A 15,535-nucleotide genomic window follows, 5' to 3' on the forward strand; every position below is an offset into this window, starting at 1 on the left:
CCTGGGATCGAGCCCCACATTGGGCTCTCTGCTCAGCAGGGAGCCTGCTTCCTTCTCTCTCTCTCTCTGCCTGCCTCTCTGCCTGCTTCTGATCTCTCTCTGTCAAATAAATAAATAAAATCTTTAAAAAAAAAAACAAAAACATGTGAAGGTTAAAAAAAACATAGTAATGACCAATTTTTAGATTTGCTTCAATACACATACTGGGAATTATTGCAACCTTTTCGGTTTCATTTTTATTTATTTATTTTTCTTTTCAGAAAACGTACCTGGAATGTGCTTCGCCCATCCAATGATAACCACCAACTCCCGGTCGGCCAAGTCGCACAGGGTGGTGAGAGCTTTGATGTCACTGTCAGGGACAGTAGGGTCAGGCATGGCGTAGATCTTCTCCGGTTCCGCCACCAACAAATGTGAGACAATCTTGTTATCTGCAGGATCAGACCAGAGCACTACAAGATCACTAGTAGCACTATCCCGCTTTCCCAAACCCTAAAGTCTGCTGCGTTTTGACAAATAATTCCAATTGCCTACCACAAACCCCAGATACTCTGTTTCTGGTTCAATATATGCAGAGTAAACAGTGTACAGGCAAACTCAGAGGAAGAAAGAAGCCACCGCAGTTGTAAGAGAAGGCATTCCTTTCTTCTTCTCTGCTCTACCTGCCTTTCCTGGAATGAAGCATCTGTCCTGTAATGAAATTTTTTATAGCAAACAGAGAAGAGAAGTTAGATGCTTTCTGGGTTTGCTCTTTGATTCTTAAGTGGGATTTGGGAAAGCAAACTCAATAGTATACAACATCTTTCAACTAAAAATCCACAGTCAACCACTGAAATACAGAATATAATATGGAAGGCAAAGAACTAGCAGCGCCCAGAGTCATAATGGGCACGAAAGTCATTAATTGTCTTAATTCCTTCAAAGAAGAGCAAAGGTCAGAGCCCTTCTGCCTGGGTGAATTACTGACTATATAACTCTATCTCTGTGGGATGCATTAAATAGGAATGTCTCTCCTTTCTCTCCCTCCCCTTACGCTCAGCCAATCCTTCAAAAATAGCCAATATCTGTTTCCAGGAAAACACTCCTACCTAAATGTTACCATATTTTCTCTTTGGAGTGTCTAATTCTTTACTCCTTTATTTTCATCTGTTGTCTTTAGCTCATTCTCTGGTTCCGATTTATCTGTCTGAAATTTGTGATATATGTTTTTAAAATCCTTCATAAAATAAACACTAGAGACAAATGGAAAGCATCACATCAAATGTGTTTTATTGCTTAGGGGCATGTGAGAGTTTATGGAAGGGTTGTAAAGCCTTGCTAACGGAATGATTTTTCTTGTTGGCCCTATTCTCAATTTCTATGTGTAGCTTTAGATTTTCTACTTTCTTCTAAGCGAAGAGATACAAATGGGTAAGGATAAACCCAAGTATTTCAACGTTCTGTGTACTATTACTCTAGCAAACCAGGGCATTAGATGGGACTTTTGTGAGCAAAGCCAGTTCTCTTTGCATTTACTAGATAATTTTCCTTTCATTCTAAGTTTTTAACTTCTTCAACCCCAAATGAAAAGACCGCACATACCCTAGAACTGAAAACATAGCATTCCTTTTAGTCTTCTTTAACAAAATGACAAGGAGATTATCCAAGCTCTAATTAGCCATTTTTCTAATATTTTAACACTTTATTACTATGGCTGCTCTCTGAATTACATTTATTGCAAATAATCAACAGATAACCATTCATTGGCTTTAATATTCAATTATCACCAAATTGAAAATGCAGATTTGGGAGGAAATACTCCCAAACATCATATTTTGTAGGGAAAAAAATAAAATTAAATACAGATTCTTTCTTTTTTTTCCTTTAATTTGTAGGATCTGTGAAGAATGGCATTTGTTTCTTATATATGCTATGGAATCAACACCCTGTATTTTTAGTTACGCTTGGAAAAGTTTCAACTTTCATTGCTCTGACAATGCAACAAAACCTGTCAGCACCCGCGAGTGTGTCAGGATTAGACGAAAATGCAGTATTTAATAAAGGGCACACATAAATGTGCCCAAAGGAAATCCTGAATCTGGATCCTTTTGTCCTGGGAAGATGGTTACCTGTTTGACCCAAATCAATGGATACTTGACCGGAAGGGTCGGAGACATTTGGTGGAAGCTAAGAAATTCCCATCATTCAGAAAACAGAATAGCCGACAGGACCGTTTCTAGGTAAATCTTATTTAATGTTTCCCTAATTAGAATCAATAGAACCCAATTTCCATTCTTGGGCTTTTGTAGTACACAAGCAATCGGTCAGGGCCCAGAAATCTCCCTCAGCCACTTTCTCAGCAAAGCCTAGCCAAGTCTCTTGACACTTATCTGACAGGATCTGAAAATTAAGTTTTATAAATGTTTGTTACAAAAACACACTAATTGGATGGACTAAGGAAAATTAACACAGAGGCCTTGAGATAATGAGTAATGATTTATTAGGAGGCCTCTTTATCTCAGACAAATGGAGCTCACTGAAATTGCTATAATCTTCTGGAAGGTACTTGACAAGCCACTTCCCAATTTCTCAGGTTTACGCCGAAAACCATAGATGTCCCTCCATCAAATGGACGCGCAAACTGGGCCAGGGCTCGTTTTTCTCTCAGGAGAGGAAATTATCAATGGTTTCAGTCGATGCTCATGTAAAATGAATGAGATATGGGCAGTGTGTATGATACTGAGTCTAGGAAAACTAACCTCTAATGAAATTAAGCATTAGTGTTTATTGCGTTTTATTGTATTATCAGAAAGTTTCTTATTATAATGTGCAAAATCTGCTTAATGCAGTCCTAGATTGTATTTGCAGAATGCCAAACAGCGTATGCAGGCTGAGGAGAAGATGCCAGATTGGACAATTGAAGGTATAATCAACATAATGTTTTTTGGAAAGGCGAAAGGAAACTATGCCATATGTTCACTTAAGCTTTAATTTTATGTAAAACTGGTTGTTTTTCCTTTGACATAGCTAAAATGTCCTTTCATTTACAGTTCAGGGTCTGTTTTATTTATTTAACAGATCCCCATATGCTCACATGTATGATGCACAGCAGCGACCCCTCCTGGGGAGTGGGAATTAGAAGCGGACGCTTTCTCTTCCCTTGAAAGCAGATCCAACATTGCCCGTGTGCCTTCCACAACCACTAGAATGCACCCTCCTCTGGTAGGTGCTGGTTGTGTCTTCTGAGACGGTGGAGCTAAATGCAAGAACTGATTGCATCAAGCACTTCACAGTGCCTCGTACAAACTCTGTGCATAAATATCCTGAAAGGCTAGTTCTGTTGCGGTAGAACTATGAACTGACTTTTCAGAAAGTGGGATGCAGTTATTGCCTCAATCTACATTCCAACTCTTTCTAGTTCATGACAAAGAGAATGGGGCTTGAGTTTTAGCAATGGAGCCATCATCCTTTCCAACTGCAATCTGGCATTATAAAACCACGGACTCTTTAAAAACAATTCATGATGCCCATAAGGGCATCTGAGATTGAACCATCAACCTGTGCTTGTTACCAGCAGGGCCTCTTCTTGTTTTAATCTATTGCTACCTAGTGTGTTAACCTTCTTTAGCGTCAAATTAATGAGGCTCCTAATGTATTTTCTTTGGGAGGTTGAGCAGTCAAACTCATTTAGTTACTGAAAACTACAAAAATCACTTTCTTGTGAAATCTGAAACTAACAGCTCCAATGAACTAATGATTACAGTATGATCCATTTTATGTACCTCTGAAAATAAAGATAACCAGCAAATGTAAAATTCGCATTATATAAGCTGTGCCCTCATAGGCTTGTGCTTCTACAAAATGACTTGGTGGCAAAGGGTAAGAGAGAGAAACCCACAGGGGGAAAAAAAAAAGATAATTAGCCGAGTAGCTGTTGCTCCTCAAAGGCAATCCTTGGGAACACAGCCCTGGCCCCCCAACAAAGACAAGTCTCCTTGGAGTCAGTAGGGATGGGCGTGCCAAGACCGACGCACATAGAGCCAACGGAGAGGATTCTGTGTGTTGGAAAGCCAGACATGTCTGCTGTACTTACATGGCTTTTTGGCTGGCTGAACCAGCTGAGGGTTCAGGTAGGGGCTGTTCTCCGCATCTATTCTGCGCTTGTACTTCTGCCGACCTCCACGTACTCTGTCAAGACGCACCCCTGTGGGCAAAAACAGGCACTGGCTTACTGCTGAGGTAGCCATCTTTGAAACCAGTATACATACAGTATCACCCATTGGTGCTATGGAGACAGACATTAGAACACAGAATGGGCCAGAGGTATTGGAGGAATGTTTTTTTTTTTTTTTAAAAAAAAAAAAAGATGGCTAAAACAAAATGGCCAGGGGTTGGCAAGCACATCTGTAGAGCATGACAAACCTGAAACACATTTCATGCAAGGCCGTCAAAATCACATTTACACACCAAAGGAAAGGCACATTTCCATGGGACTTAACACAAAGAAATTGTTCCTTGATACTAGCCTCGTTTCTCAAATTAAAGGCAATGGCAATCCGTATCCTCTTTCCCAGTCACCCATGAAAGCTCACCGCAGACAAGTCATCCGACCCTCCCCGGTCTACCACGGGGTTCGCTATGGAACTGAATTGAACTGAAAGCACCTTCGTGCTGTGGAAAGCCGGAATTACACTCCACAAGATGAGAGGTAAGGACTGTTCCCTAGTATCATGTCAACATGTCTCAGAGGAGGATGTTATTTACATTTTGGTGCACATGTGTATCTTCTTCCAAATGACAGAAAATGGGGAGTAAGTTTGGGCTGGACACCGGACAGAAAGAGGAGCTCCCTGAAAGATTCAGAAGGCCCAGCATGTCAAAGGCGGGCTGTGTCCGTGAGGCAGAGCTAAGGCTGAAGCCAGAAAAGGAGGTAGACAGGGAGTTACTAAAACTTCTTCCTAAAGAGTGATAGATTGGGTCAAGATACAGCAGGTTTTTGCTCACATGGGATTTAAAAGATTGAGGAAAGAGGCAAAATGGAAAGAAAGAAATAAAAATAAATGTTTTACAGATACTGGGGAGTGGTAAGAAGAGCTTGTTAATAACTTGGTTTCCAGTCTGTCATGGTGAAGTTCAGGCCAGGACCATACAAACCCTCACCTAATACAGAGCTTACTTTGGGAGGAATAGCAAGACAGACTCACCGTGGTAGTACCTTAACTGACAAAACGGTGTAACATTATCCCTTAATAAATTCAACCAAGTAGTTCATTGTACATGGTGTTTCCCAAAATGTTTAGAAAACAGATTTGGTTCCACAGCATCATTGGTATTATTATTTTCCTGAAAGGGCTCTCAGAGCCTTTATAATGCAAATGGCCTCCGAAAAACTCTCAAAAGGAGATACAGCCTATGCAGTGTTTTGCAAACCAATTTCACCAAAGATCTGGTCTCAGGAGTATTTATGACTATCATGTGGAATGCGTGAATTGTGGGTTCTCTGAGTGACGCGACACAGTTTGGGAAATGCGGACACAGTTCTACATGAACCCTGAAGTGAACACAGACACTTGCATGGTAAGGATTACTGTTCCAGCACGAGATAAAGTAAAACACAATTTTTCATATTATCTTAATAATACGGCTTTAAGAGTTGATTATCTTTTAGCGGAACACGGAAATACACACTTGGTTGTAGAGAAAGCCTGAACTGTCACACCGAAATGTCAGAGCAGTATTTAAATGAAATCAGGAGACAACTTCAAGAGCAATTAAGTAGGCTTTGACAGCAAATTTCACAAAATAAAGACATTAGTACAGTGCCTAAGTATTTACTAAAAATAGCGCATGAGAGTCACGAAGAAGCTGTATTTCCTTACTGCTGTTTTTAAACACTTTCTGCCTACAGTAGGGCTCTGTTCCCTTGTTCATCTGATTTCTAGAGTACAAAACTGGATGGCGAACAGACGGCCTAACTGGGATATCACACTTTGTCCTATTAGGATGCCAATTTCATAGAGATGAATCAAACGTAGAGAACAAAGAACAGAAATATTTAATCAAAATGGTTAAAATACTGTAAATCAAACACCGTAACTGAAGATTCTACCTCTACTGCACTGGGCAACACATAGGTTTAAACTGCAGTTTCTCATTAGTAGGAATATGTGCAAATGATACGCTGAGTTACAAAAGAAATACCTATCGATAAAAAAATGAAGAGTGTTGAGAGGGGGAAAAAAAAAGATTAAAAATCACTAGACAAGAATATTTTCTTGTCTTACCCTGGTGGGTAAGTCATTAAGCAACTGCCTTCGGATCAGGTCATGATCGTAGGGTCCTGGGATGGAGCCGGACATCAGGCTCCCTGCTCAGCGGAAAGCCTGCTTCTCCCTTTCCCGCTCCCCCGGTTTGTGATCCCCCTCTCGCTGTGTCTGTGTCAAATAAATAAATAAAATCTTTAAAAGAAAAAGAATATTTATATTTGATTTTAATTTAATATTTAATTTTTAATTTAATATTTTTAAATTTAAATTAAATTATAATTTAAATTTTTAATTTAATATTTAATGTAATTGTTTTTAAGTGCTATTTTATAGAAAATTTCTCAAGCTATCTAGTCTAAAATCCTTTGCCTTGCATATATCAAAATACAATATGTATCATCAATTTACATGTACCTGTCAGCTAGAACCACAGTCTGCAATAATGATGTTGTGAAAAGATTAAAGGCTCCCCTTTTAATGTTTCCAACTATAATAGCATAATAATTTATTCCTAAATATTAGGTGAAGAATATGTTTAAAAAATAAAGCAGGGGCACCTGGGTGGCTCAGTGGGTTAAGTTTCTGCCTTTGGCTTAGGTCAGGATCCCAGGGTCCTGGAATCAAGCAGGGAGCCTGCCTACCTCTCCCCGTCTGCCTGCCTCTCTGCCTACTTGTGATCTCTCTCTCTCCCTGTCAAATAAATAAATAAAATCTTAAAAAAAAAAAAAAGATGGATATAAAGACAGTATCCTTCCCTGAGGTTTTGCTGTAATGGTCCAATATTACATTTACAAAATATATTAATATGTTTGGATATTATACACATGCATTATTTAAATATTTCATAAACCTCAAAATGCCAAGGAAAATAAGGAGCTGTTACTGTGTCATTGTTTTGTTGAAATATTACTGTATTACTTTATTGATACATATTTTGCATCATGATCATTTATTAAAAATCTGTCCTCATGGAGTATAACAGTCTAACTTGCCTCAGTTCTAAGGGAAACAGACCAAGGTATGATGGAGAGGTAAAAGAGAATTCAAAGGGTACAAGCGAAATAATGATACTCATTTGACATCTAAGTGATTTATAGAAGTATTTGGTATCCCATTCTATTTCCTGCTCATCCCTGTCATTAATAATGTCATTTTAGATATCATTTTGGAATAGATACAGAATCGAATCCAAATTCTACCAAAAATGAGGACACTATCACTGAGTTTAGCTGTAAGTGCACAATACAAACTGAAGCAGAGAACTGGTAATGACCTCATTCACTGAATGCATTTAAAAGTCTCCAAACAGTTTAGCAGACACAAAGAAAAACAAGAGTATTTATGATCAGGACCTGGGAACCCAGATTCGCCCTAAAGAGACATCAATCGGGGCACCTGGGTGGCTCAGCGGGTTAAAGCCTCTGCCTTCAGCTCAGGTCAGGGTCTCAGGGTCCTGGGATCGAGGCCCGCATCGGACTCTCTGCTCAGCAGGGAGCCCGTTTCCTCCTCTCTCTGACCTCTGACTGCCTCTCTGCCTACTTGTGATCTCTCTCTCTGTCTAATAAATAAATAAAATTAAAAAAAAAAAAGAGAGAGAGAGACATCAATCGAATCCAGGTATTTCCACCAAAGGCGATGAAGCCTGTCTCTTCCCTTCTTCAGTCTGTTGAAAGACAAACCATTTCTGTCTCGACTTTACTCATAACCAGTTTTGAAAAAGTTGGAAAGTAAGATTTCTCCCAGGAAATAAGATACCCGCAAGGTTCCATGTGTGACAGGATTGGAAGTTAATTAAGGCAATTGGACTTTCTAGTCATGTGGAGACCCCTATTATCTTTTTTTATTTTAAATAAAAGATTTTAAGAGTTGGCATTACGGACCAAGTACAATGTTTCAGATCCCTTCTTCCTTCAAATACTGCATGTGCCTGCATTGCCACAAGGGTATTACAAATCTTCTACATTGTCAGAATTTACAAAATTGAGAAAGCAAGAGTAGGGCAAGGAGGAAAAAAATACGTTGTGAGGCAAATAAACGCCAAGAGAAGTAAAACAGTTCAGCTGCGGGTCTTCTTAGGTCAGCTCATTTTAAGTCTACGTTTTATGCCCAAATGCAAATTTTTACAATATTATATAGTCCAAAGTCAAAAGTATTTTTCACATTTTTAATAGCACAAAGTTAGAGGCATTTCATAGGATAATAAAAGATCTCCCCTTCAGAGAATTATACAAGGGTACCCTAGCCTACTTTTCTAAATTAAAGACCAGCCTTTTACAATGTTGTTCCCAAGCAAAGTTTTGCTCAAATGCTTAGTTACATAGACCCCGGAATATCGAAGGTGCAGACAGTCATGTTAAAGTGATAATATTTTTTAAGAGAGAGTGACTTTTTTGGAAGATTATTTAATGAATACTAAATAGTTGTATTAAATAAATGTTACCACACGTGGCTTGTAATTGAGTTTTTGGGATGCAACTGGAGAAGCAAGGCTTCTGAAACAAGCAGGTGGAGAGGGTGCGAACCCTCCCCTCCGCTATGGGCCTTCCTGATTCCGCAGTTCCCTTCTCTGCAGAAGGAAACACGCTCCTTCCCTGTGGGCAGAGAGGTACCGAGCAGCCCCTGGAATTCTCCGGAGACTCTTGCGGGGGATCCATCACCAACAGAGGACAGAGAAAATCCCTTTGAGGAGCTGCAGGAAAGGAAGCTAAGGCAGATGAGCAGTATCGGATACAGCAGAGGGTAATTTAGCGGGGGGCCCCTGATGGGGTTCTCCTTCGGGACAACCTCCTAAAAGAGCATCCCAGTATAACCGGAAGTATCGTGCATATTTATAGGCTGCTCTCGAGGGGATGAGTGAAAATTATTTGTATATTCACACACATACCCCAGGGACAATTTAATCATATTAAGTTGTTGAGGATCATGTGAGAAAATGAAACACACCAACCCCTAGCTACCCTCAACAACCATGGCCCCCTTCTCAAAATAGACAGTGACAATTGTTCACTCTGGCTTCATGGCTTAGTCCCTCGCTTCCTGATTCAGCAGTCTCTTGACTCCTCATACCTACATTTTCCTCCCAAGCCATGTCTTCATTATTAATTGAATGAATCAATCTGTGCAAGAAGTGTCTTGGAATATACAAGAATATCAGCCAGTGACTAGCAGTCATCGGCTGTCAAGAGCTTATTACAGTCTAGGCAACGGGTTAATTGTTTTTACGTATATGAACCCATTTAAGCCTTAGAGCAATCCTATGGGGCGGGTGCTATTATTATCCCGTTGCACAAAAATGAGAAAACCAGAGCTTGCAAGAGGCAGAGCCAGGGGTGGGGGCTGGAAAAATGGCTGCAGAACCCACATTCTTTTTTTTTTTTTTTTTTTAAGATTTTGTTTATTCATTTGACAGAGATCACAAGTAGACAGACAGAGGCAGGCGGGGTGGCGGGGGTGGGGGGGGGGGGTGGGGGGAGCAGACTCCCCGCCGAGCAGGGAGCCCGATGCGGGGCTCGATCTCAGGACGCTGGGATCATGACCTGAGCCGAAGGCAGAGGCTTTAACCCACTGAGCCACCCAGGCGCCCCAGAACCCACTTTCTTAAGCGCCATGTTTATATAGCCTTCCTGTCGTCAAATTCGATTTTTGGAAAAGAGCATTTGGTATTTACTCCAAAAGCTAGCAGTGCAGGCAGATAAAAACGGACTGTCACAGTAAAGGATACTGGGTGACCCAACAAAGGGTCCACATGGGGAGGTGGGCAGAACACTGGTGGGGGGGGGGCGGGGAGGACTGAGCACGCTTACTCAAACTCAAGGGAAGGGCCAGTGATTTTGCATCACTCCATGAAGGGGCACGTGACTTGAAAAAGTTTACAGCTACGAGAGTGTGGACAAACCAAAAATAATAAAAAGATTTAGTTTCTCTGCTTTTCTACTGAGGCAGCGGCCCCAAGACATTCATCTCCTTCCTCCTTCGACTGCTACTGCAAATGAGACAAGCCTGTCCGGCCTGGGCCACAGATGCAGAGCAACGTTCTGGCTTCATTTTCAGCTCAGGAGGGAGGCCCAGACAACAGCGGCTTTTCAACCAGACACCCCGGGCCTGGCCGAGGCTTACGTTTACTTCCGCTGGAGTATTGTGGCCACAGTTCAGGAACTTTAGAAATGGCCTGGCTGCCAGTGGAAACGCTCTAAATTGGACCGCAATAAAAGGAGAAATTCACTCAAGGAGAGAAAATGCATATCCGTTAGGTGGGCTCTTTTTTTAAACTGAATCCTTAGTCACTAAAAGAGATAAAAGCCATGACTCACATTAAAGCTTCCTTGCTCTACAGATGAATTAACAATTAGCAAGGGGAAGTCTTTCGTTTGGGTCTCCGGATAGCTATCTGCACTATTAAACATGTGGGGCTTGCATAGCAAATTACAAAGGCTTCCCTCTGTTTCAGATTCAGGGTGCGTCCAAAATCCATCTGCCGATCTCTGCCCATAGGACATCCACCTAAAGACGTTCCTCCTTCTTTTTTTTTTTTTTTTCAGGGTTCACGTGATTCACAATCCTTGCCTGGTTCAGAGGCATGTGCTAAATTCATAATCTGGATTGGAGCTGAAATCAAAATGATAGAAATTGGAAATAACCATCGACAAAATATTTTGCAGGGGAAATATGCCACCGGGGGTCAAGTTGCTTCATCTGAAGCATGCAGCCCTCATCTATGACACATACAAGTACAAATTAGGTCATCTGCAACAGGTGACAAGTTTTAATTGAATGTCTTCTGTCTGCAATTCTGACAAAAGGTGAATGGAAATAAATGAGTCTGGCAAGACGGCCCTGAGCCTTACAATACCCAATATCTCATTATTTTTAAACAGCTATCTATAAACTGATGCTGACAAGCCCTGAACCTTTTATTTCTGCTCAAGATGAGGTAGCTGTGAAGGGGAAAAAAAGAGAGAGAGAGAGAGAGAAAGAAAAAGGGGCATCCAGAACATTACATTAAACATGCAATACCTACCATTATCACTTCTCCAATGTAATTAAAGGAAATCTCCTATTCAAAAGGCACTATTTCTTACTTTGCTTCATGTCAGAGAGAGAGAGAGAGAGGGAGAGGGAGTGAGGGTGCTTGGCCTGCACTTACTAAACATAGAGACAACCTTTAAAGACAAAAAGAAAATTTTCCCTTTCTTGCTTTTTGCCTGTTAAAAATTTCATAAACTATTCAAAGAGCTATTGCTGTGACTTATGCCTATCTAAACTCTATTTCGTCTTGTTACTATTTAATACCAGTGACTCTTCCCTTTATCCTTTTCGAAATTGCCTTTTCATATTAATAAAGTTATGAGTTAGTGGGTAAAGACATGGAATGTGGCCGCACATCAACATCAGGAAAAGTGATTCTACTAATTCACAATTAAATGTGACACCGGCAGCAATAAGTTTAACACAATAATAACAGTAACAACAGTGCACAGCACCCCATGGGGATCTCTGTGTAAACAGAAGCACAAATATTATTTATGCAAAAATTCAATGCCCTGTAAAAATGAATTAAATATGAAATCAACCAAGCTGGGTTACAAGTTGCTGGGTTGAGAGCCAGAGTCACTTAGTTTCCATTCAAGGGAGAGGAATACAGGAGGAGGAGTATATGACCAAAAAAGCAGATGTCGATTTCAAAGAGAATGTAGTTCTGGGGGCTGGGGCGTTGGGAAGCGAAAATAGGGAAAGGTGGTGGTGAGTCTGGAGGTCATTCGATTTCATTAGGTGTTATTCTAGATCAGATGGGTACCCAGCAAAGAGCTTTCGAAGCTCAAAAGACAAGCTCATGGTATTCTTCGCAGAGGAAAACTTTAAATCCTGGCCAATTTCTTAGTAACTCACCAAAGGTTTAATAAATGTACTACCAGAATCAAGCAGAGATGCTGAGAGCCGATTATACAATACCAAAATGACATATGATGTTTAATAATATTTTTCTGGCCATGTTATTTTGGTAATAATTGAGATTCAAAATAAAGTACATCCCATACAAAGAAACATAATATACAGATATCCAGATCATGTAAAAAAAAAAAAAATTCTACACCTAGCTCATGAAATATGTAGGGAAAAAAAAACCAGCTCGCGAGATTAAATGTTAATGTAATATTAATGTATACGTGCCCAAATCTCACACCAGTGAGAACTATTCTTGTGACACTGAGAACATTCATTTCTTATTTCTTGTGACACTGGGCAGCAATAAGTTTAATACAATAATAATAGTATTAACAACACACAGCACTCCACAGGGGTGCTCTGTATAAACAGAAGCACAAATACTATTTATGCAGAATTCAGTACCCTGTAAAAATGAATTAAGTATGAAATTAAACAAGCTAGTTTTCGAGTGGCTGGGATGAAAGCCATGGTCACTTTCTTTCATTCGATGGGGACGAATTTAGCAGAGTCTAACAGCTCTACTCTAGGTCTTCAGTGGAGTCAACAAGTTTCATGGGCAGAATGTTTGCGCCTCACCAAAAGTCCTATGTTGAAACCTAATCCCCAGTGTGATGGCATTGGCAGGTGGAGCATTGGGAAGGTGATGACGTCACAAAAGTGCAACCCTCAGGATGGGATTTGTGCCCTTATAAAAAAGACCCCGGAGAGCTCCCTCACCCCTTCTGCCATGTAGGACAGAGAAAAGAGGGCCGTCTATGAACCAGAAAGCCCCCACCACACAGTAAATCTGCCAGTTTCTCCATCTTGGACGTTTCAGTTTATAGTATTCTGTTATAGCAGCCCATAGGGACTGAAACAAAGGAAAGAACACTAAAAAGGAATCAGAGAGCTCATCTACAATGAGTTGACACAGGGTCCGATAGGGACTAAAGAGAATACGCTTGTTTCCTTCCCTTCTCAACAAACTCCATATTCCACCACTGACTCCCTTTTACCTGACAGTTGTGCCATTAAATATGTGAGGCAAGTTAATGGAAGAAAAGAAAGGAAAAACAAGAGTGAGTATGAAAGCCGGCATGAACCTTGTAGAAATGCAAAAGTAGAGAACACACGCATGTAAGAATCATCAGAGAACATTCCCACTTGCCCTTGGTGCCAAGATGTTCGCAGCAGCCCATGGCCACCCTGGGCCCATTTTCAAGCTAAACTTATTCTCCCTCGAAGTTGACAAATTAGACTGTTGAGGAATTTAAGACCTCATGAGAAAAACTGGGGTAGAAGAATCATGAGTGACAGTGATAACAAGAAAGCATCTTTATATAAATGACCCACTCACTAAAATTAAATAAAGACAAATATTAAAAGACTATCAATAGCAGGGGCACTCGGCTGGCTCAGTCGGTGGAGCGTGCAACTCTTGATCTCAGGGTTGTGGGTTCAAGCCCCACACTGGGTGTAGAGATCACATAAAAAAAATCTTAAATTGGGCGCCTGGGTGGCTCAGTGGGTTAAGCCTCTGCCTTCGGCTCAGGTCATGATCTCAGGGTCCTGGGATCGAGTCCCGCATCGGGCTCTCTGCTCAGCAGGGAGCCTGCTTCCTCCTCTCTCTCTCTCTCCCTGCCTCTATGCCTACTTGTGATCTCTATCTGTCAAGTAAATAAATAAAATCTTTAAAAAAAAAATCTTAAATAAAAAAAAAGACTATGTTAAAGTAATGTTTCTGGTGCAATTAATTTCCATTTATCATCTTTTCATCTCTTGAATACTTTCAAAATCTCTGTCCTACATGGTTTGAGCAAGATGACTACAAACTCAGTTTGATTTGCTGCAGACAATATACATATAAAAAGGGAAAAAAAACAATTTTACATCCAGTTTTCGAGCCAAATGTTCAGTGATGTATTTCGTTCACTACGCTGAGGATCTAGGTTTTAATAAGGAATTACTCCAGGCTCAAGTTTAATTGATAAATAGTGCTGAAGACTTGGGGGAGAAGTATACATAAGGTAAACACATCAAAATGTTCTGTCAAGTAATAAATAGAGACGTGCACACTTGGAGAGCCAATAAGAAAAGTGTAAGGTTATTTTAAAAAATTTTTTAAACATTTATTTATTTGAGAGAGAGAGAGAGAGAGCGTGAGCAGGGATGGGGAGGGAGGGAGAGATTCTTGAAGCAGACACCCCACTGACTGTGGAGTCCGACGCAGGGCTCGATCCCAGGATCTTACGATCATGACCTGAGCTGAAATCAAGAGTCAGATGCTCAACTAAGCCACCCAAGTGCCCCAAGAAAACTATACATTTAAAGTGTTATGGCAGGGATAGACCCTAGCCTGTACTTTTATCTCAAATTAGCATGTGTGAAGAGTGTGGAAAGAAATAGAAAACATGAATGATATTTCCAGATGCCAAATACACTGGGTCTCAGCTGAAGAAGCCTAGGCCTGGGTGAAGTGGTGAATTTCCTGACAGACTTCCTGTGTAGGGATGCTACGAGACGAGGTAGTGGGGTGTACTGCCCCATACGCACGTGGTCCACAATGTTAGGAGGGATCTTTAAATCCTAAAGTGTGCCGAGAAAAGACAAACACACTCGTCCCGGCACAAGGCAGCTCAAGACGAGATTATTATATTTTTGAAACACCGCCTGGGCTCACATCAAACTTCAAAATGTTTTATTTATTATATGTATCCAGCTTAATTCCACAACAAACTAAGGGCAGAGAGCAGGGTGAGAAATGACATTCTAAGTCCAACAGTTTCAAGTGGTCAAAAGTGTTTCTGATGTATGTTTTAATGGTATATTGGTCCTTATCATACTTGAAGGATACATCACATGTTTTCCGCACATTAGGCATTCCAAAGTACTGAGGAAATGAATAAGTAAATAAGTTAATAATATGCTTTATTGCTATGTAATAATTGTTTTTTTTCCCCTATCTTTTGGTTTGTTTTTAATTCTTCAAAACCTTGAATGGACCCACAATGTGATAGAAATCTCTCGTCAATCATCTCAATAGTTCTGGTTGCTTGTGTTCTTCTCAAGGAGCTAATATAGTATAACTTTACAAAGGTATAGAAAACTTTAAAAGACAACAAAATAGCCTGAATCCTGGAAAAAAGGAGCCACTAAAAGGTAGGATATCAGAATTAATTTTTGTATATTCATCCCGGACAACATGAGAAAAAAAAATAGCATTTGGTTTGCTGGGGAAAACCTCTCAGATAGATACGAAAAGTTACTAATGAGAATTACATGTAGCTACTGAATATTGAGCAAAAAGACCATCGATCCGTACAGTTGGGAAATTTGACAAATGAAGAAAACCGTTGTCTTTCTGA

The 15,535-nt window shown here is 40.3% G+C and overlaps 1 protein-coding gene across 4 annotated transcripts in view; it reads right to left on the minus strand.

The window, feature by feature from the left end:
- Nucleotides 1-15,535, minus strand: part of ESRRG (estrogen related receptor gamma) — a 620,633-nt gene that overhangs the window by 61,381 nt on the left and 543,717 nt on the right. For 3 of the 4 annotated variants that reach the window (XM_013055573.2, XM_045081156.1, XM_004751470.2), the window contains exons 4-5: nucleotides 4,073-4,183; nucleotides 270-452 (exon numbers count right to left, since the gene is read on the minus strand). In XM_013055573.2, coding sequence (XP_012911027.1) covers nucleotides 270-452; nucleotides 4,073-4,183 — 294 coding nt within the window. The remainder of the gene's footprint in view (nucleotides 1-269; nucleotides 453-4,072; nucleotides 4,184-15,535) is intronic. The other variant, XM_004751471.2, reaches the window with a different exon arrangement.

The sequence above is a fragment of the Mustela putorius genome, unplaced genomic scaffold (genome assembly GCF_011764305.1).
Source record: "Mustela putorius furo isolate JIRA1106 unplaced genomic scaffold, ASM1176430v1.1 tig00000508_pilon_pilon_pilon, whole genome shotgun sequence".
NCBI classification, from domain to species: domain Eukaryota; kingdom Metazoa; phylum Chordata; class Mammalia; order Carnivora; family Mustelidae; genus Mustela; species Mustela putorius.